This window comes from Lepidochelys olivacea (genome assembly GCF_965140295.1).
Source record: "Lepidochelys olivacea isolate rLepOli2 genome assembly, chromosome: 10".
Classification (NCBI taxonomy): domain Eukaryota; kingdom Metazoa; phylum Chordata; order Testudines; family Cheloniidae; genus Lepidochelys; species Lepidochelys olivacea.
In genome coordinates this window covers 70029757-70055362 of record NC_140420.1, presented here as the reverse complement: position 1 = coordinate 70055362, position 25606 = coordinate 70029757, and the positions used below count along the sequence as shown (strand labels likewise).

The 25606-nt window shown below is 54.5% G+C and overlaps 2 protein-coding genes across 2 annotated transcripts; both read right to left on the bottom strand.

The window, feature by feature from the left end:
* Positions 1 to 542: 542 nt before the first annotated feature.
* PLIN1 (perilipin 1) lies at positions 543 to 19044 on the bottom strand. Its single transcript, XM_084641870.1, has 9 exons — positions 16537 to 19044; positions 15384 to 15442; positions 13551 to 13749; positions 11996 to 12078; positions 11129 to 11381; positions 9813 to 9994; positions 7546 to 7701; positions 5995 to 6240; positions 543 to 2537 (listed from the first exon to the last, which is right to left on the bottom strand). The coding sequence occupies exons 2-9, from the start codon at positions 15429 to 15431 to the stop codon at positions 2133 to 2135; spliced, it is 1572 nt and encodes a 523-aa protein (XP_084497996.1). The 5' UTR covers positions 15432 to 15442; positions 16537 to 19044; the 3' UTR covers positions 543 to 2132.
* Positions 19045 to 19159: 115 nt separating this feature from the next.
* PEX11A (peroxisomal biogenesis factor 11 alpha) lies at positions 19160 to 25606 on the bottom strand. Its single transcript, XM_084641871.1, has 3 exons — positions 25444 to 25606; positions 22811 to 22926; positions 19160 to 21891 (listed from the first exon to the last, which is right to left on the bottom strand). Exons 1-3 carry the CDS (start codon positions 25497 to 25499, stop codon positions 21320 to 21322), a joined length of 744 nt encoding a protein of 247 aa, XP_084497997.1. The 5' UTR covers positions 25500 to 25606; the 3' UTR covers positions 19160 to 21319.

Here is a 25606-nt window from a genome sequence, read left to right as displayed (position 1 = left end):
GGGGCATCCCATCTGATAAATGAAAGGGCCCAGGCTCCAGGCCACTGGAGGTTCAGACCCTCTTCTCCCCTCACTGCTACCCTGGCACAAACTCCCCTTTGCCTAAGGCCAGGAAGTATAGGGCACTAGCCAGCCTGACACAAGGCACTGCCCGGTTGGGGGGAGCTGGCGCCGAGTCAGGAGGAGGAGCTGGCATGGACTAGTCACAATATTGCACAACACGCAGCCCTTCCCCAGCCGCTGGAGGGAGCGGCTGGCCCCAAAGGCCCAGATGATGCCTCCTCTGCCAGGACCATACACAGCACCACCCAGCCCTGTTTATAGGCCCATGGAGAAGCTCTGCCCCAGCTTATGTCACGCTCTTTGGGCTGCAGCCACCCCCGGCCCCTGTCTGTGGCTGTGCCTTTGGGATCAGGTCTTTGGACCTGTGCCACCCAGGGATGCAGGGACCAAGACAGTTGCAGTTTGATCCAGTTCAGTGGGGACAGCCCCAGTGGCACAATCTCACTCACCCGGAGGAAACGAGTATACCAGGCACTAGACAAGTGGGGAATGTTTATTATTGCAGTAAATAGAAGAGCCGGTTGCCCTGAGTGGGGGATGGGGAAACACACAGCTGGGAGGGGGATACAGCTCACCGTCCTGCAGGGAACCTACCCGGATACTGAGCTGCTCCTACAGGATAGGAAGAAAGGGACTCCAAGAGCTCCCCCATGCCATAGACTGCATAACACATGCCTTGTTACTGACTCCACAAAGCCCTAACACCACATGGAGGGCCAAGGAGATGGCCTGGCTTCTGGGGAGCTCCCACCCATGGATCCTGCCGTCCAGCACGGATTTCTTCCCTTGGGTCTCAAGTGACTTCTGCAGAGGAAGACTAGGCCAGAGGCAGGGTTGTCCTGCGTGGGATGAGGGTGGGAAGGAACGAGGATGGGAAGCCACGTTCCCCCCTCAGGCATTTATAAAACTGCTGTCTGATGGGAGGGGCTGGTCTGCAGCAGAACCCGGCTCCCCCAGCCTACAGTGCAAAGACAAGCCTCCGCCTCAGCTGCTGCCCACACAGGGTACATGCAAGATAAGCACTACTGAGCAAGGCCCAGCCCTAGGCAACATGGCCTCCCAGCTCCTGCCCTTTCCTGCAATCCTTTCCCTCTTCTCTGCTCCCTCTTCCCCCTCCTTCTCTGCTCCCTCACGGTAGAGCTGCTTCTTCCTTCATTTTCCTGCTTCCAGTCCTCACCTTCCCACTCAGGAAACTGCCTCTTACTGTGTCACTGCCATTCAACCCATCACACGCAAGAGGGGGCCAGCAATTGCCCCCCTACCCCCCGACCCACACTACAGCCGGCTTATTGCATCTACCTCACAAGGCAGTTTGGGGGAATAAAAGAAACCCAGAATGACACACATGGCAAGCCATGTAACTACAAGGACCAGTGAACCTGGTGGAGAAAGGACATCTTTGCTAAGGATTCAGCACATTGTCCTTTCAACTGAGGGCTGAGAAGACTCCCAGGATAATGCAAAAGCCCCAGTGGCTCCACTGGTAAAACCAGCACAGACCAGCCCTGACATTCCTGATACAGCGCCTGCCGTAAAATACCAGCAGCATTTGGGATTGAGGACCCTCTGACCTCTCTTCAGAAAGAAGCCAACAGGGCACAACCCCATTTCTTTCTCTGTGGGGTCACCTTGGAGGGATGGGCAGTGACACAAACTGCAACCCTGCCCTCGTTTTCCCCCCATGGCCATTGTGATACTGCACAGCAGGCCTCCCCACTAAGCAGGGCCTCAAGTCAGTCTCAGTCTCCAGGCCAGCTCCCTTCTGGGCAGACACACAGAAACAGGCCTGAATGCACCCGGCCTGCTGGGAAAGGGAATGAGCTGGGACTGTCAAACTCATTTCACTCCTGGCCTCAAGCTGCAATTGACCATGGTGCCAGAGGTGAAGGTAAGTCCCCGTCCCTGTCCCCTTATCTGTGCTGGGGCTGTACAGAGGGAACACTGCTTTGAGATTAACTCCTGAGGGTCCTAATACTGAAACCAACAGCATGATGCTCGACAAGGCACTAAGCGCAGCAGGTGCAGGCTGGCATGTGTGAAGCAGGGAGTGAACGAGCTCCCGCCCCGGTTCAGTCCTTCTTGAAGGCCATGGTGTAGAGGTTGCTATAGTTAGCCCTGGTGTACACAGGCTCTGGGCTGTAGCGGTATGAATTTTTGCTCACCCTCCTGGTGCTGAGCCCCTCCCTATAGGGGGAGAAGGCAGATTTGCGGGTCATGGGGTGGTCGGGCTCGAAGGTTGGGCTCCGCTGTAGAGCCTGGCGCTGGAAGGAGCTCGGCTGCAGGAAGAAGGGATCCTCCAGCCCCAGGAAGGAGAGGGGATGGTGAGCTCGGTTGGCTCGCCAGTTTCCTCTCAGCTGGGATTTCTCTGGGGATGGGGAAGCCACAGGCCTGGAGCCCTCCTGACTTCGGTGTTGCTCAGGAGTGGGATCATTCTCATGTGCCGTCTCCTCTTTCTTTGCCAGCAGCCTGGGGAGCTGAACAACAAGAGAACACGTGATAACACCCCGCCTGCCTATGGGTGGCCTGAAGCACTGCTCTGCCCCTTGGCCAATGGCTGCCAGAGGGACATCTGAGTACGGAGGAAACTGCATTTAGCTCCTGTCTGCTCTGCACCATAACTAAAGGGGTCCTGACACTTACCAAAAGAGTTGCGGTTTGCCCCCGGGTCTGGCCAGAAACCACTGCCGCACTGTCCCCACCCCAGAGGTGGCTGCATTTTAATGGCTCGGCATGTGCAGAAAGATGCTATGGAAATAACCAGAGGAAGGGCATGTCTGGCCCTCCATCCTCTGCCCTAGGTCCCCATTGGCATTTGGCTGAACCCCCCTGTTCATTCCCAGAGAGGGGGAGGAAACCCACCCTGCTCCAGACCTGCCCTGTGCTCCAGACCTCCCCATGCCCTCAGTGGGTGCAGAGTGTGAGGGGGCTGCATGAGCCTCAGCCCAAAGAGGCCTCCATCTGGACCATTCTGCTCAGAGGGAATTAATCCCTTTAGCTAAATCCCCACGCGCTGGGCAGGGATGAGCAGGCTTCACTGCAGCTCTTACACACCGAGTACAACCAAACCTGGCAGGAATAAAAGGGCTAGGAGGGGGCTGGAGAGCTAGCGCAGTGGCCTCGGGGGGTAAGGAATGCCAAGACTGCAAAGCATGGCCCCCGCAGATGCCCTCCCTGGCCTTCAGCATCCTCCCTGCTTCCCCTGCAGGAGACGGGGCAGCAGGACCAGCCGCACCAAACTCATTCTCTGCTCAGTGGGGGACCCTGTGGGGTTAGCTTCCCCCCTACCATCCCACACATTTCTGCTTCAGACTGGAGCCAAGAAGCCTCCCTGCCCCCTCCCCACAAGTGACTGCTCCCAGATCTAGGAGGTCACGCTGTTCATCCTGGGACAGCATACCAAAGGGACAGTGGCGCACTGGCCAAAGGGCCCAGGCTGGCCCTCAGGACCAACTCAGGTCTGGAGATACTGCAGCGCTAGTAGGCCCAGACCTGCTGTCAGGCTCCAGGGGACCTTCAGCTGACCCACCCCTCCCCCTCAGGCTCCAGGGGACTCTTCCCTCCTCGGGCCGGAGGCTCCAGAGGACCAGACCTACTCCCCTCCAGCCCTGCTCAATCACCAGGGGACAGGCTGCTGCAGAGGCTGGGAGATGCAGTGATCAGCTAGAGGAGCAGAGCTAGGTTCTCTAAACAGTTGATTCTGATTTGTCTCTCCAGCCATGTGGGCGCTGGACCCCGAGTTAGGGTCCCTTAGCTCGGGTTGTCTCTCACTGTCCAGATGAAGGATGTATTAGGTCAGGTTGTTCTGGTCTCGGCTGCTTCTGGGATTTTCACTGCAAGGCTTTTCCAAAGGCCTGCTGGCCTCAGGGGGCAGACCCCAGGGGGCTGAGGGTTCCCCACCTAGCTTGTGTGCTCAAAGACAGAGGGCCAACGCTGCCCGGGGATGGGGAGGTACACAAGTAAAGCCTCCCAAAGACAGGACCAGGTTGGCCCCTAGACCCAGCCCTACTCCATCCCCAGTCAGGATCCGCCCTGCATGTAACATGCAAGGAGGGTGTCTGCTGCCTGGACTCCCAAGTGGAGTCTGGCCCAGGCACCAGACTGAGCCCCAGACAGAGCAGGGTGATTGGTTCAATGCTGGGGCTGGTCCCCTTCGCCATCTTGGCTTCTTTGCTCCAAGCCAGGCTGCCGAGCTGCCCAGAAGGTGACCAGTCCCAGGACAGCGAGTGCTGCAGCCGTGGGAGCAGGGACCCAGAGCCAGGTGCCTCAGTGTGACAGGAAGAGTCAGGGTCAGATGCCCTGGGGAGCAGTGCTCAGGGGGGTGACATCAAGGCACTGAGGCTTTTCCTGACTGCTGAGCCAGCCCAAGGGGTCTGTTGACAGGGAGGCAGTTCTGGCTGGATTCCTAGGAGCTACTGGGACCGACGTAAGGAGGAGCCAGTGATTTTGCTGGGCTGGTGTTTGAAAGAACCCACCTCCCCACCCCACCACTCTGCAAAAATGGCCCCTCCCTGCCAGGCACCTGCTCCCTTCACTCTGCAGAAAGAGCGCTAGGAGGAGACTGCAGAGCGTCCCCTGCCACCAGGCAAGGGCCTCTCCCCAATCCTCATCCCTCCCACCCTTTGAGGCAGTGGCATTTTGTGTCGTAAGTATAGTGCACACTGGAGAATGATGGGACCCCAGGCCCACATGGGAATGCACCCCATTCCAGGGGACCCCTGCATGCAGGTGACTGCCTTGTCCATGGACTATTACTGACACAGTCACAAACACCGACCAGCTAAGTAGGTGCCAGACACCAGCCCTCCCAGTGGGGCTCTGCACCAGGAGTGGCTCGGGGGACCTTGAGTCTTTATTCACCACCACACTGATCTGACAATACTGCCTGCTCCTCAATGGGCCCCTCTCCCTGCCCCTCCCAATCTCTATCTTCTATCCCTCACAAAGCTCTGTATCCTCGAGGCTACTCAGACCTTACACCCACCACGGAGCTGGGGCTCCTGGCCATTCCTGCCACACAAAGCGGAAAAGCCTGCAGCTGAGAACTCAACTCCAGACAGATCCCCAGGGGTTGGGCAGTGGAGCCCAGTGGGCAGTCTGCATCTCCATGGACACATGATTAATGGGCTGAGAGCCCTGGCTCAGGCAGGGGAAGGGAGGGAGGGAGGGAGGCAGGCAGGAATCAGCTGGAGGGGAGGTGGGTCACTCCCTGAACTTTCACCTTGCCAGGAATTTCTGGTCACAGACCCAAACTCTCTCAGCTGGGATTTCCTAGGACAGTCCACGTGAGCAGCGCTCCAGGGGCCTGGCTGCATCAGTCTGGTGAATGGAAGGACAGACCCCACATGCAGTATGGGGCTTTTGGGCCAGCCAATCTGAGAGGCCAAGTTAGCTAAGGGGTGCGACTTGGCTGTGCATCTCACAGCTGACTGGCAGTAGCCCCTGCTTTGAGGCTCCAGACAACGGTCTCCAGGGACCCTCAATCATGACTTTGGCTTCACAGGAGGAAGGGGGCAAAGGACTGGACTGGCAGGGCGGCTGCAGGTCAGGACTGAAGGGCACTGGCACAGCTGGGTGTGAGGCGGCCAAGACTGGGGTACATCAACAGGGCACCCCTCTGCACCATGGCCCATGTAAGCAAAGCCAAGAGTCCATTGCTTCCCCAAGCCCAGGAGGTACCCCTTAGCCCCTTCCCCCGGACTGCCCCATTCTGAGCTGAAGGAGGCATCTCTAACATGGCCCAAAGGAACCCCAGACTGGCAGTGAGTCTGGTGCTGTAAGAGCCCTTGATAGGATTCCCAGCAGGGAGGGGCTCCAGCCAGAGGTGGAGGAAGATACATGCCCCAGGCCAGAAGAGGCTGATCCTGGCCAAGCGTGTCTTGCCTTCACACTGCAGCGCAGGAAGGGAGCTCTCAGAGGAAGGGATAAACTCACCTGCACGTAGTGGGACAGGGTCTCCACCATGCTCCCGGTAACAGTGCGTAGGGCATCCCCCAGAGCGCCCACCTTCTCTCTGGCTATGGAAGCTGCCTTGCGAGGGGTGAGTTGGAGCAACTCCCCAGCTGTCCCCCAGGCAGCAGAGGGGACCCTCTTCACGTTGGAGATGGTGGAGAGATAGGCAGTTTGTAGGTTCTGGGCCATGCTGCCCAGGAGGCTTGGAGTCTTGGCAACCTCAGCCATCTGCAAAGAGAAATATGCCCAGCCCTTCTGGTAAGTGCCAGGCATGGCCCATGCTGGGGGGCAGCAGGCCCCACCTCTGTCCTGCAGCCCTGTCCTTCCCTTTGAGTGCCCCAGCTCCCAGAAGCCCAAAGACTGAACAGATGATTCAGAGCCAGAGCCATTGGCCTTAGGCTGAGCAGCTTGCACTGGGGCTCTCTCTTGTCCTCCCTCGCCCAACCCCCCAGGCCTCCAGAGACAAGACAAGCCTGCGCCCCCGCCCCCAGCTATTTGGTTCAAGGCTGTATTTCCGGCGGAAGTTTGTCCAACTCCCCTAGTTGTACTGAGAGTGGGGAGGGCAAAGGTGCAGGGCCCTCACTTCCCTTCTTCCTTGTCCCAGCAGACCTACTAGAGGAAAGTTTCCACTCAGCCATTTCCAGCGCTTAATCTCTGGGCCAGGTTCTCGGTCCTGGTCCGGCAGCACAAAGCAGCTGTGAAGCCAGTGATTCTAGCCTCCCAAGGATTCCCCTGCAGAGTGACCTCATCCCTAGGTGTCAGAGCTTCACTAGTAGTGGTTCTATGCCACCCTCTGTGCCCAGTGCAAGGCCCTGGGCCCCCTTGGGCAAAGAGCGGCGAAGCAGGGCATCCCTACTCACCAGCTAGTCCTGGCTGCTGGAACTGCCCCCTAGGGCTGTGGGCCGAAAACTGGAAGTTTGTTGCAGTGAGGGGTGTGGAGCAGGGGAAGCCAGGCCAGAGACTCCAGGCCTCTGCATCTGACAGGCCTGGAGGCTGCCAACTCCCTTTTCAAGGGTAGTGGCTGTAGGACAGGGGCCTCTTCAGAGTCTCGACCAAGTGAGGGAGGCTAAAGACCATCACTTCCTGCCCCTCCGCCAGGGCTTCCAAACCCTCAGCTTGCAACAGCCGTCTCCACACCTCCACCTGGGAAGGCACAAGCAGAGGGGACCCTCGAGAGCTGCCCATGCCTGTTTCTTGGGAATAAAGACCAAGTGGCTGAGGGGCACGGGGAGCATGGCCCATTGGATCAGTGGCTTCTAAATAGAACTGTTTCCCTTCATGTGGCAGTGTTGTCTAGCAGTTATTGCAGGGGCCTGGAAGCCAGGACTCTGAGCTCTGCTACTGATTCCCTCTACAGCCTTGGGAGAATCACGCCCTTCCCTCCCTCACCTCCTCCTCTATACCTGATCCCTGACTGTAGTAAGGGCCACAACTGCTGCCTTGGCCACTGGACAGGACCTGCAGGGGGTTTGTAAAGATTCCCTCGCTGACCCATCAGAGCAGGTGTGCTCGCTGCTCTGCCCCTCTCTGTACCTCACTTCCTTTGGTTTCTTCTTTCTCCAGCTCTTCCTTCTCTTGCTCCTGTTCTGGCTCCTTACTTTGCTCCTTGCTCAGCCAACCAGCTGCTGCATTCTGCACATCACACAGGACCTGCTGGGCCTTGGCCGTGCTCTGCCTGGCCACGGCACCCTGCAGTGAGAGAGAGCAGAGAGCCCCTGCTCACAGGTGGGACCTCACCAGGGCCACCATGGAGCAGGGTGGCGGCTGCATTGTGGCTGCACTCGGGATTTCTTGACTGCATCCCTTGTGCTTGTCACTGGCTCCTGAATCCAGGTATTTCTGCAGCCCACCATGGCAATGCATGATGGCCAGCACAAGGCTGATAAGTCAGAGTTCACTGCCCCTTGCCAGGGCTCCAGATTCCCACAGCAAAGCGGAGTGTACACGGGGAGCCTGCGGGCCAGCATAAAGGGAGGGGGAGCTGCATTAACACACAGCACAGCACAGGACCTTTCCATGCGAGGGCCTAACTGTGCTTCATGCTGGGCAAGCCAGCCCCGATCCACACCTGTTCCAACCTGCGCACCGGGGACAGTGCTGCTGACCCAGCGCTGATGGAGCTGCGAGGCTAGGCCCGTTGATGCTTTGCAGGCTCAGGTACTACAGTGAGGAGATGAACGCTAAGGGGAAAGCCAAGCAATAAATCTGTTAAAATGCCAACATTTCCCCTGTCAGCCTCCCGCCCCCTAGAGCTGAGGGACACACAGGGAACCCTCACCCACCACTGACATGCTGCCTCATCTAGGTGCAAAGCAGCAGCTGTTTAACTGATCCATAACAAAGGTGCACACCAGTTTAGGACAGAAAGTAAAGAGAATTCCAGAGCCATTAAAAACCACAGGGGGGATTTGGCGAGCCGAGATGCAATTACCCTGGATAGAATTTGGCCAGAACACAGGAGTCAAAACCCTAACTCTTTCCAAAAGTGACTTTAGATCTTTAATCACCACAAGTGGCCCAGACCTTGGAGTTAGGTACCCTCCGATTCTCTCCCCTCACACCACTCTGCGCAGCACAGCACCCCTCGTGTCACACTGGAGCACTGTGGTCAAGAGAGTCCTCTAACGAGTCACTCACACCCCATCCCTTGCAGCAGCTCCACGGTCCTTGGTGGTCTCCCAGCCAACCAGGCCAGCTCTGTTTAGCTTGGGAGCTCTAATTGGAATGAGTGGTTCACAGGATCCATTGTGCGTCAGTGCTGTAATTGTAATGGGATGTCCAAGGGTCAGAGAACAGAGACACACATGGGAAGAAATCCCAAAGGCAGCAGGGGACTGTGGGTTCTGGCGGGGCTGGGGGTGGTTTCCAACCCCAGGGGAGCAGAGTGGCGAGACGGTGGGTTGGAGGTGGGCTTTTTACTCCTGATTTTATCTGTGCCTCCACTGGGGCCTTTTGCTTTGGGAAGGATGTTATGTCAAGATCATTAATTAACCATCTAAATTTAGAGCCAGTTAAAAATAATCCAGCCTGCTAGCTTGGTGGGGGCCTTGTGTGCGCTGATGCCACAGAGATTATAAGGGGCCAGGACCCTGCCTGCCTTGGAGGGAGAGTGAGCAGCTAGCAGCAAAGCATGAGCCAAAGAGCCACTTGGTTCTTCCCATGGAGCAAGTGAAGAGAAATATATTCACAACAGCAATACCCAATGTCCTGATCTCCACCAAGCGTGAGGCCCTGAAATGTACTGGCTTAGCTCCTAGACGGGGCAGTGGTGGATGGGCCTAAACAGTTAGAATAGGACGTTGGGTGGCAGGACGCCTGGGTTCTGTTCCGGACATGAACTTGCTGTGACCTTGGTGACTTGGGCAACTGTGTCTCAGTTTCTCCTCAGTGAAATGAGGATAAAACCCCGTTCTATCCTGCTGAGAGGTTTAACTGAGTAGGGTGTGTAAACCACTCGGAGAGCCTTAGAGACAGAAATAGACAGATGCCAAGATAAGAAGAGCATAGGATAATTTAGTATTACTACTTATGTTTACTTCCCTGTCTCTGTGCTAGCATCCTTCAGTACGGTTCAGGAGATGGGGATTGTGCAGTAACTGCTGCTACACCAGCAGGCGGCCCCAAAGCACTGATTCTGTCTAGGTCCTCCATTAAACATTGGCTGTCGTTCGTGTGGCTTGGGATCCAGACTTTCATAGGTCCAAGGGGCTATCAGCCCACGTTTTATGGCAGATCAGTCCCGGCACTAAGCTGCTGCCAGGGTCCCCAGGAGTTCCCCTTAGCTGTGCAGGGGCACTCACCAAGCCTGGAATCCATGTGGTCAGCTCCTGCCCTCCGGCTTTAGTGCGCTGGATGGTTCTGGCTGACTGCTGGTAGGCGCGGTGGGAGATGGTGCTGGCCAAAGCACCGATCCTGGTGAAGATGCCAGGCTGTGGCTGGGAGGGCGTCACTTCAGATCCATGCACCCTTGTGGGCTCATGAGCTACAGGCAAAGAGGCAGAGCCAACTGGGAACGGGCATGAAACTAGTATGGGGAGAGGTGGGAACAGGACATGTGGCCTGGGATTCACCTGACTAGCTCTGCACCCTCTTTCCATGGGAGACTTGGCATGGAACTGCTCTCCTGGGATCTCTGGGGGTGGAATTCTAGTGGTGCACAGAAGCAGGTCTCTGCATTGGGACTGCCCCGCTACCCAGCTGTACAGCAAAGCCCCATACAGCCCTGTTCAGCACCTGGCACCCTAGGGCTTTCATTTCAGAAGCCTCTTTTTCAGCCCTCCATGCCTCCCCCTCAGCTCCAATGACCCAGCCAAGTGGTGCACCTTGCTGAGGAATAATCAGCCCCCTTCTCTCTTCTTTCAGGCTCCATCTGCAGGAGGCATCTGACCAGGGTGACAGCGCCACCTTGTGGAAAGCTCAGCAGCTGGCTCCCTGAGAACTGGTTGGTTGCAGGAGGTAGATCATACCTGTGTTTAAAGGGCCCATCATGTGGGGCCCCTCGCATAGGCAGAATTGCTGGGCCATTTACTGTGTCCGAGGACATAACAAGGAAGAAGGAACAATAACCTGAGAAGAAGGGTATTCACAGGGCCACCCCACCCTCCCTATTGCTACTCAGTACACAGCCAGGGGATCTCCCGAGCAGGCTAGGTTTGAGAGAGGAGGCTCTACCCAACCCCATAAATCCTCACACGTTCCCATGGAGGCATTCGCCAGGCGTGCGGGGAAGACAGCACAAAAGAGACATTCTCCTTTGGTCCTGGCCAGAACCAGCCGTAGTGTAGACAGAGGCTGGAAACGTTGCCAGTGCACCTCAGTCCTGAATGGCAGCAAACTCTGCTAACCTGGTGCTGGAGCCCTCACACTAACCTGCCCAAGCTCCGGACCTCAAACTCCCGCCCCACCCCAGTCCTGCGCGTCTGAGCAGAGGCCTGACAAACTCACTGAACTGGGCAGTCTTCACTGTGCTGTGTCCCAGACAAAGGCCACCAGAGCCATTTTCGTGTGAATCAGATTTAAGACCAGGTCTCCCCAAAGGAAAGACTTCTGGATTAGCACCAAGTGCCCCCCTCCCACTCGCGACGCCATTCATTGATGATTGAGGAGGCAGGATTACCTGGCTCATGCTCCTCTTCTGGCAGGAGAAACTCCACCAGCTTCTCTAGCTGTCCCAGGGCTCCATCTACCCTGGCAGCTGCCATCTGGCTAACCCGGCTGCTCCAGATATATTCTGCTGTGCTCTTGGTCAGCTCATAACCCTCAGCAGTCAGCCCCAAGACCCTTTCCAAGGTGTCAGCTATGGAGTTGCCAATGGTGCTCCTGGCAGTTTGAATGGGGGTGGAGATGGAGTCCTTCAGTTCGGATGCAATCTGCAGGAGAAGAGATGGAGAAGAGACATGCAACATGATTCAGTCACCCAGGTCTCACTGCATGAAGATACAGTGACCAATGGAACCCAAAGCATGGCTGTGTGTGGAGATGGCTCAGAGGCAACCCCACAGGAGAGGAGCATCAGCACCTAGATGGTCTCACTCTGGGTTGAAGGATGCTGAAGGGGATGGAGCACAGGGAGCAGCATGAGCAGGTGTGACATGACCCCACTGGTCTGCATGTGTTTAGGAATGACCCTTGGGGGCCCCCCCAAACCCTCACCCCTAACAGTGGATGACTCTCTGGGGCCCCAGGGGAGACCAGTGGCTCCTAGCATGTTACCCTATTAGCCTCAGAAGAGCCCATCACCACCCAGTTATCACACACATGGAATCTGGGAATGAAGTCAATGCCCCCACTGTCCCATGAAAACAGAGCTCTCCCCCGGGAGATTCATGGGGTGGGCATCATCCAGGAATGGATGGGTCCCACGGGGGGGAGTGGGGGGGAGAGAAGGGCAGGAATGGATGGGTCCCACATGGGTGTGGGTGGTGCCCAGGAATAGATGGATCCCATAGGCTGATGGGGGAGAGGGGTTGGGTCCATTACTTACTTTCTCCACTGGGTACTGGAGGGCAGGGATCTTCTCCTCCAGGTGATCCAAGCCCCTACAGGCCAGGATGTTGGCAGCTGTGACTGAACCAGACAAAGCCTGGATATTAGCATGGTGGTAGAGGGCTCTGTGCTGCATGGAGGGGAGGTGGATGACTCAGTAGGGGATTCCCTCTTCTTTGTCAGTGCAGATCCTGATACCCCGCCACAAAGCTAGCAGGCACTGTGCTGCAGGGAGGGGTGTAGGTGGCATCGTAGAGGGCACCTTTGCTCTCTAGGGCGTTGTGTTTAGTACTGACTCAGAGCGGTGCTGAGGCTGGGGGGGGGCGGGGGGTGGTGGGAAGGGGGAGGTACAACGCTTCTTAAGTGCAATGCCCGGAGCCCTCCTCCCTGACACAGGCTGAATGAGTTCCTACTGTTTGTACAGCACTTGGAGGTGCTTGGATGGCGCAGGCAGGCAATATAGTAGAGCTAGTACTGATGGATTCTACCCTCCCTCTGCCGCGTCCCCTGGCGGCTGCATTAGCACCCTCCTGCTCCGCACCTAACCTGATGTGTCCTGGGGAAGTGCAGGAAACACATGGGTCAGAGGGGACAATCAAAGGGGTGTGGCCAGGTCCCCAGACAGACAGACTACAGCTCCTGCCGGCCTGTGCCATGTTCCCCACCTAGCACCGCGAGGGTGGGCATTGGGAAAGGTGCCTGGCTGTGTGGCTGAGCTCTGGCTGCAGATTGGATGCACCCAGGGATTTGCTGCACCCTGGCCCCGGCTTGGGCACTTAGCATTGGGAAAGAGCTGGGAAGGAGCCAGCTGGATGGAGCACTCGGGCCTCGTGCTGAGCTGCTGACTTTGCACTTTCTTTTCCTCCCCTCCCCTGCAAGACTCTCCCCCTCCCCACCGTGGGATGGAATCATGGTGTTCTGGGAACTGCAGACAGACCTGGGCTTGACCCTTCACTGATTTTCCCACAATTCCTTTCTGGAGATGCTGCAGGGGCTTTTTCTTTGGGGGAGGGAGGCTGGGCTAGAGGGGTGGCCAGGCCCTACTAGCAGGTCTACCAGGGGGAATCCACAGCTGCCAGGCCCAGACACACTGCTCTGAGGGCCAGGGTGGGTCCTGATGTTCCAGCTGTGTCCTAGAGAGAGGAGGGACTCTGACTCTGTTGCTGTGTTATAGACACAGGTCTCCAACAGCTTAAACCAGCCCAGGCAAAGCTTGAAGCCCAACCACCTACCTAAGTCTACGTGGGAAATGTTTAGCACATGTACGGGCACTGTTCTCCCTTCATTAACTCAGCACAGGGAGGGCTGACAGAGTCACAAGTGCAAACTGAGGCAGGGTAGTTACGAAACTTGCCCCAGGCCATGGAGTGAGTTGGTGGCACGGCCAGGCCTAGAACAAGGTGTTCTCAACTCCCAGGCCTGTGCTTTGGCTGCTAGTCAGAATCTCTCTGCTGCAGCCTTCTTTTCTGGCCGCTCCCATGTGCTGACAGTCCCTGGTTCCCACATTCTCCCCGTGCCCCACTCCCCCGCAGCTGGGAAGAATCCAGACTCACACTGAGGCTCCAGTCTGCGCACCACAGGCTCCATGCTCCACACAGCCAACGAGCTGGCCCCCTTGACTCCTTTCTCATAGGCCTCACACACCGATGCCACGAGTGGGTGTACCTCTTTGGTACTGGTGTATGTCCTCTGAAGGCTTTCGCAGGTTGTGTTCACCACCGGCAGCTGCAAGACCCTCTGCAGCACATTCTCCTGTGCTCAGCAAGAAGGGGACAAATTGGGGGACTGTGTACAAGAGAGAGAGCCCTGTAGGAAACACTTGCTAATACAGGAGCAGGAATCTCAGTGGCACCATTTACGTAACAACGGCCACACAGGTCTCCCCCGTCAACTACAACAGTCAGTCTCTCAGCTCCTGCTGCAGCTGTAAGAGGGGACCTGGGGGCTTGTCTTTTGTTTCTTTGCAGCAATCAGGGTTTGGGAGAGGGGAGGAAGATAGGAGAGACGTGTTTATTTAACCTTCCTCTCCTTGCACCCACTGACACTTAACCTTGGGCTCTAACACATCCTGTTACCATAGAGGTGGGTGAGGTATAAGACCCCGAATAGAACAGAATGGAGGTGAGTGGGACAATCTGTAAAGACACTGTACAGCCCCCTTTAAGGGGCAGCGCTCTCTGCAGAAGAGCCCTTCCACATGCAGCTCACAGGAAGCATGTTGGAAGGCTGGGCACTGCATGCCTCTGTCCATGACCTTGTTTGCACGGGCTCTGCAGTGTGGGGGGTAATAATGCTAATTCCCAGACAAGAGTCAGTAAGACATTACAGCTGGACAGAGCACTCTGAACTGAAAGCACTGTTAGAACATTGTGTTCATACAAAGCAAGCACTAAAAATCAAGACCTTCCTAGTTAAGTGAAAACACCTTGGCTCTGCCCCTTTATCCCTGGCCCCCATCACCCAGTGCAGTACATGAGTCTGATCAGGACATTAGGAAGTGGAGAGGTTCTCCAATACGACCTCAGTGTGGGAGGAGGAATGGGGTAGAGATTGGGCTAATCAAGGCTTGGCAAATGGTGGCTATGAGGCAAGTGCTGCTTCTGGAATGTATGTTGCAGAGTAAGAGGAGATGTTGGAGTTTCCAGTGATCTCCAGGTGGGTGTGGGGGAGGTGAGGAGAGTTTCTGTATTTGGATTGGTGCCCACATATGTCCTGAGCTGACTATAGGTCTGTTCATATAAGAAATATGGTAGTTGATGGCATTTCCAGGGCTAGCAATCACATAACTCTTACACTAAGGCCATCTGAATGGCTCTGGTTCTTTACATTTGTACTGTATTCTCAGCATGGTAGCAGGTTTGTGGTCCATACTGCAAAAGTGGGTAAGGTCAGTCACTGTGCACAGAGATTATTGATATATAGGCAGTTAAACTGTCAAAATTAAGGTTGCTTCTGGACTCTGAACTACTGAGTTTCTAGACTTTAATTTTTTGGGCTTCTTTGGTTTTTTGGGGGGGGGGGGATGAGGAAGCTGGGGTTTTTAATAACTACAATTTTCTAACCATGTTTAATTTAAACTGATATTTACAATATTGATTGAATCAAAGATTTTGTCTGAGAATTTCTTAATTTTTTTTAAGAGAAAGCATTTAAAAACACAGATCTTGCTAAAGATTATCATTGTTTTCTTCCAGCAGACACTGTATATTGCTCTAGTTACAGATCTGTTGCACAGACAATGCAGCCTTGCTCAACGGAACACAATACAGCATAATATTTGAATTAAATACTCCGCTGGCAGCATTAGCAACCCCCTACTCCTCAAGCCAGACTGATGTTGCTCATACACAACAGTCTTTGCCTCTCTACCTCTTGCCCACACTCACCTTTGTGCTTCCATTCTGCATTTTCTGGCTCCTGTTTGCTGCCATCATGATACATCAGTCTGCAAAGCAAAGTTCAGAGCCTAGTCAAGGAGCTCCCTGGGAAAACAATGCTGGAAATGGTCTGAGCACTAGTCTGTAGTCAACCCAGTGGCTCTGATGGAGTCTCAAGCTATATGGTACATTATGACCTTTTGCATCCTAGACTGGCAAGGGCAGAGAGCTATGCTGAGGCAGCAAGTGCCTTGGGTGGGTGAGACCTGGTATTGCTTAACAGCAAGCCATCTATCCAATTAAGCAGCAGAATTGGGGATTCCAAGAAGAGTCCCAAATGACCTTCCTCAGCTAAAGAAAGCATCTGCAACACAGGGACTCAAAGATGAGGTTGAGACGCATCAGCAAAGCTGCGGAGTCCAAAATTGCAGTAACGGTCCTGTGAGCCAGGGCTCGTGCATTGAAGAGCTTGCGGGGGGGACGGGGGACGACGACTCAGGATATGAATAGCGGGGGCGCTGAGTCATGACTGAGGTGCAGCAGTACAGCTGTGCAGGGTTGAGGTAGAGGACTGGGGTGGGGACTGCAGCAGCATTGGCAGAACTGCGCAAAGAGCCCAGGATAAGAGTAGCAAGAGGTGCAGCAGGTCAGGATTGAGGCACGCTGGCAAAGCTGAGGATAATGGTCAGGGCTAGATTAGATGGTGCCATGGTGGGTCAGGATGAAGGAGCATTGGCAGAGCTCAAGAATGAAAGAGCACAATCCACTCACGCTGTGCCAGCTCTGGAGAACACAGAAAGCAGACACACTCCACCTACTCAGGAGCACAGCCCAGTGCTAGTTCAGATACAGATTCCAAGACACCTCAATGCCACGTCCAATGCATTGCAACAGCACAATGCATGCTCCACCCACTGTGGCCAATGCATCCCAAAGCCATCTCAGGAAGGAGCCTATTTCAATCTCCAAAACCCTAATGCCACCTCAGGGGCATCCCTTCGGACACCCCTTATTGCCACTTCCAGCACAGATTCCTTCTTTCCCAGCCCAATTAAATGCAGAACCATTAAGCAGAACTGCTTCGCTAGCTGTCCCCTGCCCCTTCCCTCCCCAGCATTAGAGAGACTGTACACTAGGCATATGCCTGCTGTTGGGTACTCACGGAGCAGCAGTCAGATGCTGTCCTCAGCAGGGTGCCAGGAGCTGAGAGCGTCTGGTCGTGCTATCCCCAGAGCAGATCCTCTGACTAAGATGCAGCTTACCCCAGACGGTACCACCTCAAAGCCCCACCTCCTAGCCGCACAGGCCAAGGAGTCTGCAAGTTGCTGTGGTAACATGACAAATGGCTCCCTCGGCCATACCAAATTCAAAACAGATGATTGCATGACCAGTCTGGAAAACGCCCCTGCCCAGTCTCATTGCAGATCCTAGGAACTGAGACACAGGACCTGTATCTAACCCGACTCTATCAAAATAATGTAACAAACGGGGAGAGAAAAATCCCTTGACATTAACACTCAATGGAACCATGAGCAATAGGCAGCCTCGGGGCAGTCAGGAAGAATAAGTCTTTTTTGCCAGCCCAGGTGGCTCTCACTGGCAGAGTGACAATGTTGGTGGATGGATGGAGTGCAATAAGGCTCGCATATTTAGGACTGAGACTGTAGCTCACAAAAATCTTACTTGAAAACTTAGTTCATTGGACAAAGACACTGCTGTGTGGACTGAAAACAGGCTGTAAAGGAGAAAGGTAAAAGGGATGTATTAAGTTGGGAGAGGGGTATAGGGGGGAGTACAGAGATTGCAGTTATGATTGGATTTATTTAACTTCAGTTGGACGTGTCACATCAGCACCATTCAGAGAGACCGAGATGGAAGGAGTGGTGAATGCCAGAGGACAGAGAAATAATGCAAAGGGCCCTAGTGAGGTGAGAAGCCCAGAGGTACTTAACAGGAGGGAGGAATCCAGGGGTCGGTAATGGCTGAAAGACACTGGTTGTTTGCAGACATGATACTAGGGTGTCTTGAAACAGCCAGCAGCAGATGGGCAGGGGAAGCACCTTGCCACCATAGTAGAAAGCCCTCTACTTGCTGAGTGGCTGCTTCATGCTTCCAGGTCCCCCAGCCCAGCAGATGGGGAATGACAGTGCAGGTACTTGAATACCCAGAGCTTCACAGCCTCCCTCAAAATGGATAATGAGGGAGGTTTGAATCAGACACACACAGAAACCCTGCTGACCCACTCACCCTCCCACCTTGCTTTGGTGGTATGGGGAGCAAGTTCCTAGCAAAAATATTCCCAGGCAGACAGGGGCATGGGGGACTCAGAGGTTGAGCCTTGAGGAAGACATATTCCCCATACCAAAGAAGGTAGAGAGCACAGGGAGCAACCTGCCCCCCAGCCCCACACGCACACCTCAAGCTGCATGAGGCTGGCACTTCTACCTTCCTGGTTAAGCTCCTCATGCCATGGAGGTGAAAAGGGAAAGGCAGCATAACCCTGTATAAACTTTCCAGGCCATCTCTGTGATGAGTCACTGCTCTCCAGACAGCAGGGCAAAGGACAGCAGCTGCTCCAGAGCTGCAGAGCATGTATTTGGCAATGGGCTTCCTGCTGGATCTTGCTAGCCTTAAGTAAAAGAATAACTGACCTGAACAGGACGGGGAAGCGTGTGGCTGAGTCTCCCTCCCTATTGGCCTTAGCTGGGAATTAAGACACAACACAACCTCTGCCCTGCTAAATGTCTTCATTTCATATCCCTCTCTGTCCTAGTGCAGGGAAAAGGCCACTCCAGCACTGTCCGGGCCCTCTGTCCATCCCAGCCCTGCTGCAGCACAAAGGCCTCATCAAAACTTCCCCACTACTATCTGTTCTCAGACCACTGCCCCTCTCCAGCTAGCCAGGCATGCTCTGTCCATGGCACAGAAAACATCTCTGCTTCTGTAGACAATGGCTAAAGCTCACATAACTGACTAGGATCAGCAACCTGGAGCCTTTAGGAGCTTAGCGGCTCCAAGTCTGCTACACACCCACTAATAGTGCAGGGGGAAAGGGTTGAGCCAGATCTCAGGGGACACTGGGATTACGGATATTGTAAAATTTCTCAAGGATCACCTGGCTGCTGGTGATTCAGTAGTGGAGGAAACTCTCTTTCTAAATCAGCGCTGAACTCAATTCCTTGCATTTTGTTCAAGGGCACCATGCTGCTGGAAGTGCCATTTTCAAGCTGTGTGTGACTCCTTGTGTTAGCAGCCAGGGCTCACTTAAGGCCCACTTATTACACTGTGCCCCATCTCCCATTGCAATTGGCAAAGTTATTCTTCGTTCCTGGTCCTAAACGGTTGTGTGTTATTAAACAGCTGCTGCAGTTCCCCCTAGAACTCTGGGACCCTTCTGGGTGAAGGGCAGCATATACACAGAAGATACTAAGCACCTACTGATGACAGTAGAGCTGCCTGTGTTGGACAGAAGGCCTCCAGCCCTCAGGACCTGCTCAGTGGCAGTAGGTCAGATCTATTTCAATTTCACATAGACCATCTCACAGAATTTGCCTTGGTGCATTTTGTTATCCAAGATGTCAAGCACCTGGAGCATATTTGCTCCCCCAACTCCTTTCCAAATGAAATCATGCTCATTTCAATCCTGAGGAGTGTGGCTGACCCTCCCCCTTCCCAGTGCTCCGAAGAGGAAAGGTCTGTAATCCAGCTGCACGCATAGGCAGCGCATCTCTGCTGATTCAACCTTCAGCCACCTCCTTTGCACACAACCCTGAAACAGACACAGATTCAAACTCGCTTCAGTTTATTAGTTGTGTTTCCCTAGACAACGTACAGCAGCAGCAGCCCTTATTCCAGAAGCCTGGAGGAGGCTGACCTAAAGAATTCTCTCCTTTTGGTTAATTCTCCAGCTTTCGTTATATTAAGCTAAATTAAATACATTAAACCCATAGATTCCTGCTTGCAGGGGGAACCACAAGTATTAGCTTCTAAAATCCACTGACCTGCTTAAGGAAAGGACTAAGACAGGCCTGTTGGAATCCCACAGCAGTGAGCCTGGAAGCCCAAGCATCCTTGTCAGAACCAGGTGGTGGTGTTACAGGTCAGCCCCTGGTGGGGAAAGGCTTTGAGGAGGCAAGCCAGCCTGAAAACCTTTCCTCACTTATCCCCCTTCTCTGCGCAGGAGAGTTTTTTCACTCTTAGGCTGTCTCACCTGGAGTCAGTGTGACTAGGCTGGCCCTTCGACAGTCCCTCTGTACCAGAAAACTGCTGGGAAAGGTCGTAAACTCGCCACCCTGCCCTCCCAGCTGCAGGGAGGAGTGAAGTCTCTGCATTGGTGGGAAGCAGAGATCACAGAACAGGCTCAGACACAGAGAAGGGATCATTTTAGCTCTTGCATCACAAGTAGATTCTACAGGAGCTGAGCCACAGATGCTAATGAAACGGGGATTTCTGTAAAGTCAGTCCCCCTCACCCAAAAGGATGTTAAACAACGTACATCATACACTTTAGAAAACTAGACAGTATTTTCTCCCGGAACCTGTGTAATAATTCAAAGCAACATTCCACCTAAAGATGACTGGGAGAATGAAAGGGACATTAGAGTGGTAGAACCCACACAAACAGAGAGGTGACATATGAGAAAAATCACTTGTCCTTATCCAAGCAGGTGGCCATGATGGGGTAGACTCTAGAGAGGGTCAGATAAAAGGATTCTCTTCTTGCAGGTGCTTATCAAAGGATTTTGGCATCAGCAAGCCCATCCCAGTCCAAGAGTGTAAGTTCCCTTTTCTGACAACATCCCCTGGCAGCGTCATTCCAGCTCACTCACCAGCAGCCCTGGGGCAGGTTTCTCTCAATAGCATAAGGATTTAAAATTGATATTTGAAAACTTTCAGCAAAACTAAAGCGATATCAGTTCAAAAGCTGCTTCAGAGAGTACAGAAATCATCACCTTCCTGGGATTACAAGGGTTTGGTGTGTGTATCTGGCGGAAGGCTAGTGCTGGTGAATGGTGCCAGATCAGCACCATGGATTTCATGGAGACTGAAATCCTTTGCTTATCCCAGCATGAGCAGCACTGAAGTAAGCTACCTACATACACTGGAAAAAGAGTGTACCTAACCATGACCTGGAAGAACCCTTCTAGAGAGGAATTCAGATTCCATGGCCCAAGCAATCCTTGGCCTTGTATTCTCAACAAGGAGGGCAGATGGAGTGGTGGTTTCTGGGATATAGACATCTATTCACTAGCAACTGGATCCAGTCCCACCAATACATATTCAATGGTGACCACTATATCACCAAACAGGAGCACTCTTCAGTTACTATAAGCCTGGGCTGGCTTTGAACCACTGCCTAGAGATGAAAAGCTCCATATATCCAATTAACAGTCCCCGGGCATCATCCAGTTCCCTCACAAAATTCATGTTTTAATCCAGGCCATTTGAACTACAGTTCCCAAAGCCTTTCTGGTACCAACATGCTTGAATGTATTAAAAAAAGGATGAATGATTGTATGAACCCCCGTTGGTGAATTCTGCCTTTCCAGTGTCAGCACCACTCCTTATGGCTTTTTATACAATTTTAGTTGCCTATGCAGCTATTCCACATCTCTATTCAAATACAGGAGACAGCAACATGTCCTTAACTAGCAGCAATTTGTAAAAAGTCTTGATTTCCATGGTTCACAATATTCTTCAGGAATGTTTTGCTCAGTCCTTACACAGCCTCTTCACCATTCTCCTTCATCATGTAGGATGTCACAGCACAGGGCAGCTCCTCACCTGAGAGGATATCAGGAAGTAGGAAGAAGTAAAGCTGACTCCTCCAGAAAAAAACACATATGAAGAGCGATTATCAAATGTGTTCATTTTTAAAATACCATCCTGGAATGAAAACGGTCAGAGAAGCAAATCTGCCAGCTCACCGTATGTGATGCTCTCAGATCAGTGTTTCAACTTCATATGTGGACTTGCCACTGTGAGGATCCCCACCAGGGATGAGAGGAGGCCACAGAGCCCAATAACTCCTGGGTTAGTTTTGTAGATTCCCAGCTGGTTCAAAGGACTAGAGAGATCGCAAAGGTTCTTCACTGTGTCTAGCAACAAGGGAGGGTGTTTCCTCAGTGTGCAGTACAGCAGGAGGAGAAAGGGCTGCAACCCATCTGCATGGAAACCGAACAGGTCCTGATCTTGTTTGTCACATTGAGAAGAGTTCTCCTTCCTTGCCTTCTTCCTTTGAGCCTCCTGTTCCATCTGCCAGGAGATCTCATACAAATCCCTGGTCAAATTCATCAGCAGTGAATAGTAATAGCATTTGGTAGCCCAATTCCGCCACTTCTGCTTGTCAATGTCAGGGACGAGTCCAACACTCTTCACCCACAGGACTGTGTCACAGATGAAATACAGGACACGGCTGAGGTTGGAGGCTGTCAGGCAGAGACGGGGCACCAGGTCTGGTAGCTGAGTAGTTCTCCTGGCTGCTACCATGGCATGCACCATGTTCCCCAGTCTGAACACTGCAAGAGAACCCAGAGAAGTTAGCATGGCTCACTCCCTGTAGGCTGCCATCCAGTTCTGCTTTTCAACAACTAATTGGTCTTCTGGGCCTCGTATATTTAAATATTGTCTTTTCATTTAAGGGTAACTTTGTATTTGCAGAAGCAAGAGGCTGGCAATAGTAGAGCCATGTATAGTAGACAGATACAATACAAGCTTCCCCCATATAGTTTGGTTGATGCACCTCAATACTCACTGGCAGCATCCCCTGCCATTCCAGTCTGGGACATCCACACAGCTCTGCCAATGCCCGCCTGTCTGTCGTGACCTAGAACACCCTCCACTACTCCAGTCCCATTCTGAAGTCTCTTCTGAACGGGTACTACCGATCATGCTAAGTTCTACAGTGTAAGTGAAAGAGCGATACAGACAGACACTCTGCTGTAAGCTGAAGAGGATGTAACCCAGCTTCTTGGAAAGAAGGTGCCAGTGTACCAATCCCATTGCACCCCTGAGCTACACCCTTTCTAAATTAGTCTTGAGGGCTAATGATTCACAGTCTGACCAACTTAGAACAACACCTTTCCTCAGGCGCACATTTTTAGGGGAATTATGCTACAGCTAGTTCCCAGCCCACAGGTATCATATATTTCAGTTCACAGCATGGATTACAACAAGCTGGCTTTCACTTACTCCACAGCATTGGCCCTGCCATGTGTATTTTGAGCAGTGCTAACCATACAACACAGCAGGTAATAAAGTGAGTGCAAATGCGGTGGGGGAAGGGTGTATCTACTATTCCATGAGTATGCAAAATGAGGTCCTATGATCCGAGGCTGCATGGTAAGTTAACTACTTAAGAGCCGGCACAACTGGCATCTGCTTAGCTGGAATAAGCAATACGAAGAGGGACCATCCGTCCGGATATGGGGTACTTACATTTGCGGCCAGAGCGCATGCTAGATTCCAACTCCTTGAGCTTCATTATCACCGTCTCTTTGTCAGCCTTATGCTTTAATAAATAGCTAAGCAACATGCATGTGTGTTGAATGGCTCTGGAATGGAAAAAATGAGGAAAATGGTTCACAGGACACAAGGACCAATCACGGGGCTGGGGGGGGGGGGGGGGGGAGAAGAGAAAGGAACAATTTCTTCCCAAGTTAGGGACTCCCCATGGACCATACCCATGCGACAGCACCGCGAGGTATAAAAATCACATGATATTACTTGTTAGGGTCAGCACTCTACAGCATGCAATGTGAGAAGCAACGCAAATACAGTGTGAACATGACAACGGGAGACCATGCAGCTGAGCAGCAAGCAGTCAATAAAGGGTTTTGTTGGGCACATTTGGTGGCAAGGTAAACGAATACTGCCTGAAATATCCACAGGCAAATAGTGCTAAAATGCTAGCTTGCAGCAAGGCTCTGGGTCTATGAAGGGGCGAAGCCAGTGTCCTTGATGGAACAAGATGCAGATCAGTAGAATTTTTTTTCCAGAGTCTGTTATTTGTATTGTGGCCCCAGCAATCATTAAGCAGCAATAGATATCCACTGCAGTAGGTAGAATATGGAGAGATCCCATGGAAGGGGTAAGCTTCATAAATCACCTAACCCACTGCTGAAACCCAGCCAACTCTGGAGTGGAACGCAGGAGCTGTATGAGCACACACTAACATTGCACAATTTGGAATTGGAAGTAAAAATCAATGCCTCCAACTGAATCTGGTAGCTTACAACGGAGAAAGACACAACTGAGTAAAGGAACTGAATTGAAACTGGGGGAAGTTTACAGAAGAACAATCAAGTAACTGGAGATGGATGGTGGCAGGCCGTTGGGGCAAACACCCCTTCACCTGGGGAAAGTACCCAGAGATCAGTAATAGCCACAGGCAGCAAGGACCTGACTTTTACTTTTCATCCAAAGGCTGGTAGCTCCTTGCAGTACAGCACCCCAGCACCGCACTGGGGTTTTGGGTCAGCACTGACTGGGGGAGCTTGCTTCCTACTGAGCCCCCACACAGCACCCCAGCACCATGTGGGGTCAGCACTGAGTGGGGAGCAGGCCCCATACTGAGCCCCGCAGCACAGCACCCCCTGGCACTGCGCTGGGGTCAGCACTGAGTGGGGGGAGCAGGCCCCATACTGAGCCCCGCACCCCACAGCACCCCCTGGCACCGCGCTGGGGTCAGCACTGAGTGGGGGGAGCAGGCCCCATACTGAGCCCCGCACCCCACAGCACCCCCTGGCACCGCGCTGGGGTCAGCACTGAGTGGGGGGAGCAGGCCCCATACTGAATCCGCACCCCACAGCACCCCCTGGCACTGCGCTGGGGTCAGCACTGAGTGGGGGGAGCGTGCCCCATACTGAGCCCCGCAGCACAGCACCCCCTGGCACTGCGCTGGGGTCAGCACTGAGTGGGGGGAGTGTGCCCCATACTGAGCCCCGCACCCCACAGCACCCCCTGACACCGCGCTGGGGTCAGCACTGAGTGGGGAGCGTGCCCCATAGCGAGCCCCGCACCCCACAGCACCCCCTGGCACCGCGCTGGGGTCAGCACTGAGTGGGGGGAGCGTGCCCCATAGTGAGCCCTGCACCCCACAGCACCCCCGGCACCGCGCTGGGGTCAGCACTGAGTGGGGGGAGCGTGCCCCATAGCGAGCCCCGCACCCCACAGCGCCCCCTGGCACCGCGCTGGGGTCAGCACTGAGTGGGGGGAGCGTGCCCCATAGCGAGCCCCGCACCCCACAGCGCCCCCTGGCAGCGCGCTGGGGTCAGCACTGAGTGGGGGGGAGCAGGCCCCATACTGAATCCGCACCCCACAGCACCCCCTGGCACCGCGCTGGGGTCAGCACTGAGTGGGGGGGAGCGTGCCCCATAGCGAGCCCCGCACCCCACAGCACCCCCTGGCACCGCGCTGGGGTCAGCACTGAGTGGGGGGAGCGTGCCCCATAGCGAGCCCCGCACCCCCCGGCACCGCGCTGGGGTCAGCACTGAGTGGGGGGAGCAGGCCCCATACTGAGCCCCGCACCCCACAGCACCCCCTGGCACCGCGCTGGGGTCAGCACTGAGTGGGGGGGAGCAGGCCCCATAGCGAGCCCCGCACCCCACAGCACCCCCTGGCACCGCGCTGGGGTCAGCACTGAGTGGGGGGAGCGTGCCCCATAGCGAGCCCCGCACCCCACAGCACCCCCTGGCACCGCGCTGGGGTCAGCACTGAGTGGGGGGGAGCGTGCCCCATAGCGAGCCCCGCACCCCCCAGCACCCCCTGGCACCGCGCTGGGGTCAGCACTGAGTGGGGGGAGCGTGCCCCATAGCGAGCCCCGCACCCCACAGCACCCCCTGGCACCGCGCTGGGGTACTGAGGTCAGGCGCCGGGTCAGGGCTGGCTGCGCGGAGGCCCCGGCAGTGGCTCCCAGCACCGCAGAGCCATCCCCCCTCCCAGCGCTGTCAAGGGAGGCTCGGGTAAACCGCCCGCCCGGCTCGGGGCTGCAGGCGGGACCAGGCAGAGCTGCCGACACACCCCAGCCGCGGCAAGGGCCAAGTTCAGCCCGAGCCCCCGGCCCCGCTCACCGGAAGAGCCGGTCCCGGCCCTGGGTCTGGTTGGTGAAGTTCACAAACGCCTCCATGCTGCCGCGGGGCGGAAGAGAAGCGAAGCCCCCGCAGCCTCCGGCCGTACTCGGAATACCGGGGCCGCTTCTTACCCCGCCCGGGACACACAGACAGGCTCCGCCCC

Coding starts and splice junctions, on each gene's coding strand:
- PEX11A (XM_084641871.1), bottom strand. CDS start 25,499: ATGGAGGCGTTTGTGAACTTCACCAACCAGACCCAGGGCCGGGACCGG. Junction 22,927..25,443: donor GGCCGGGACCGGCTCTTCCG/GTGAGCGGGGCC, acceptor TTTCCATTCCAG/AGCCATTCAACACACATGCA. Junction 21,892..22,810: donor CATGCGCTCTGGCCGCAAAT/GTAAGTACCCCA, acceptor GTTCTCTTGCAG/TGTTCAGACTGGGGAACATG.
- PLIN1 (XM_084641870.1), bottom strand. CDS start 15,431: ATGATGGCAGCAAACAGGAGCCAGAAAATGCAGAATGGAAGCACAAAG. Junction 13,750..15,383: donor TGCAGAATGGAAGCACAAAG/GTGAGTGTGGGC, acceptor TGCTGAGCACAG/GAGAATGTGCTGCAGAGGGT. Junction 2,538..5,994: donor CCCTGTCCCACTACGTGCAG/GTGAGTTTATCC, acceptor CTTGTTGTTCAG/CTCCCCAGGCTGCTGGCAAA.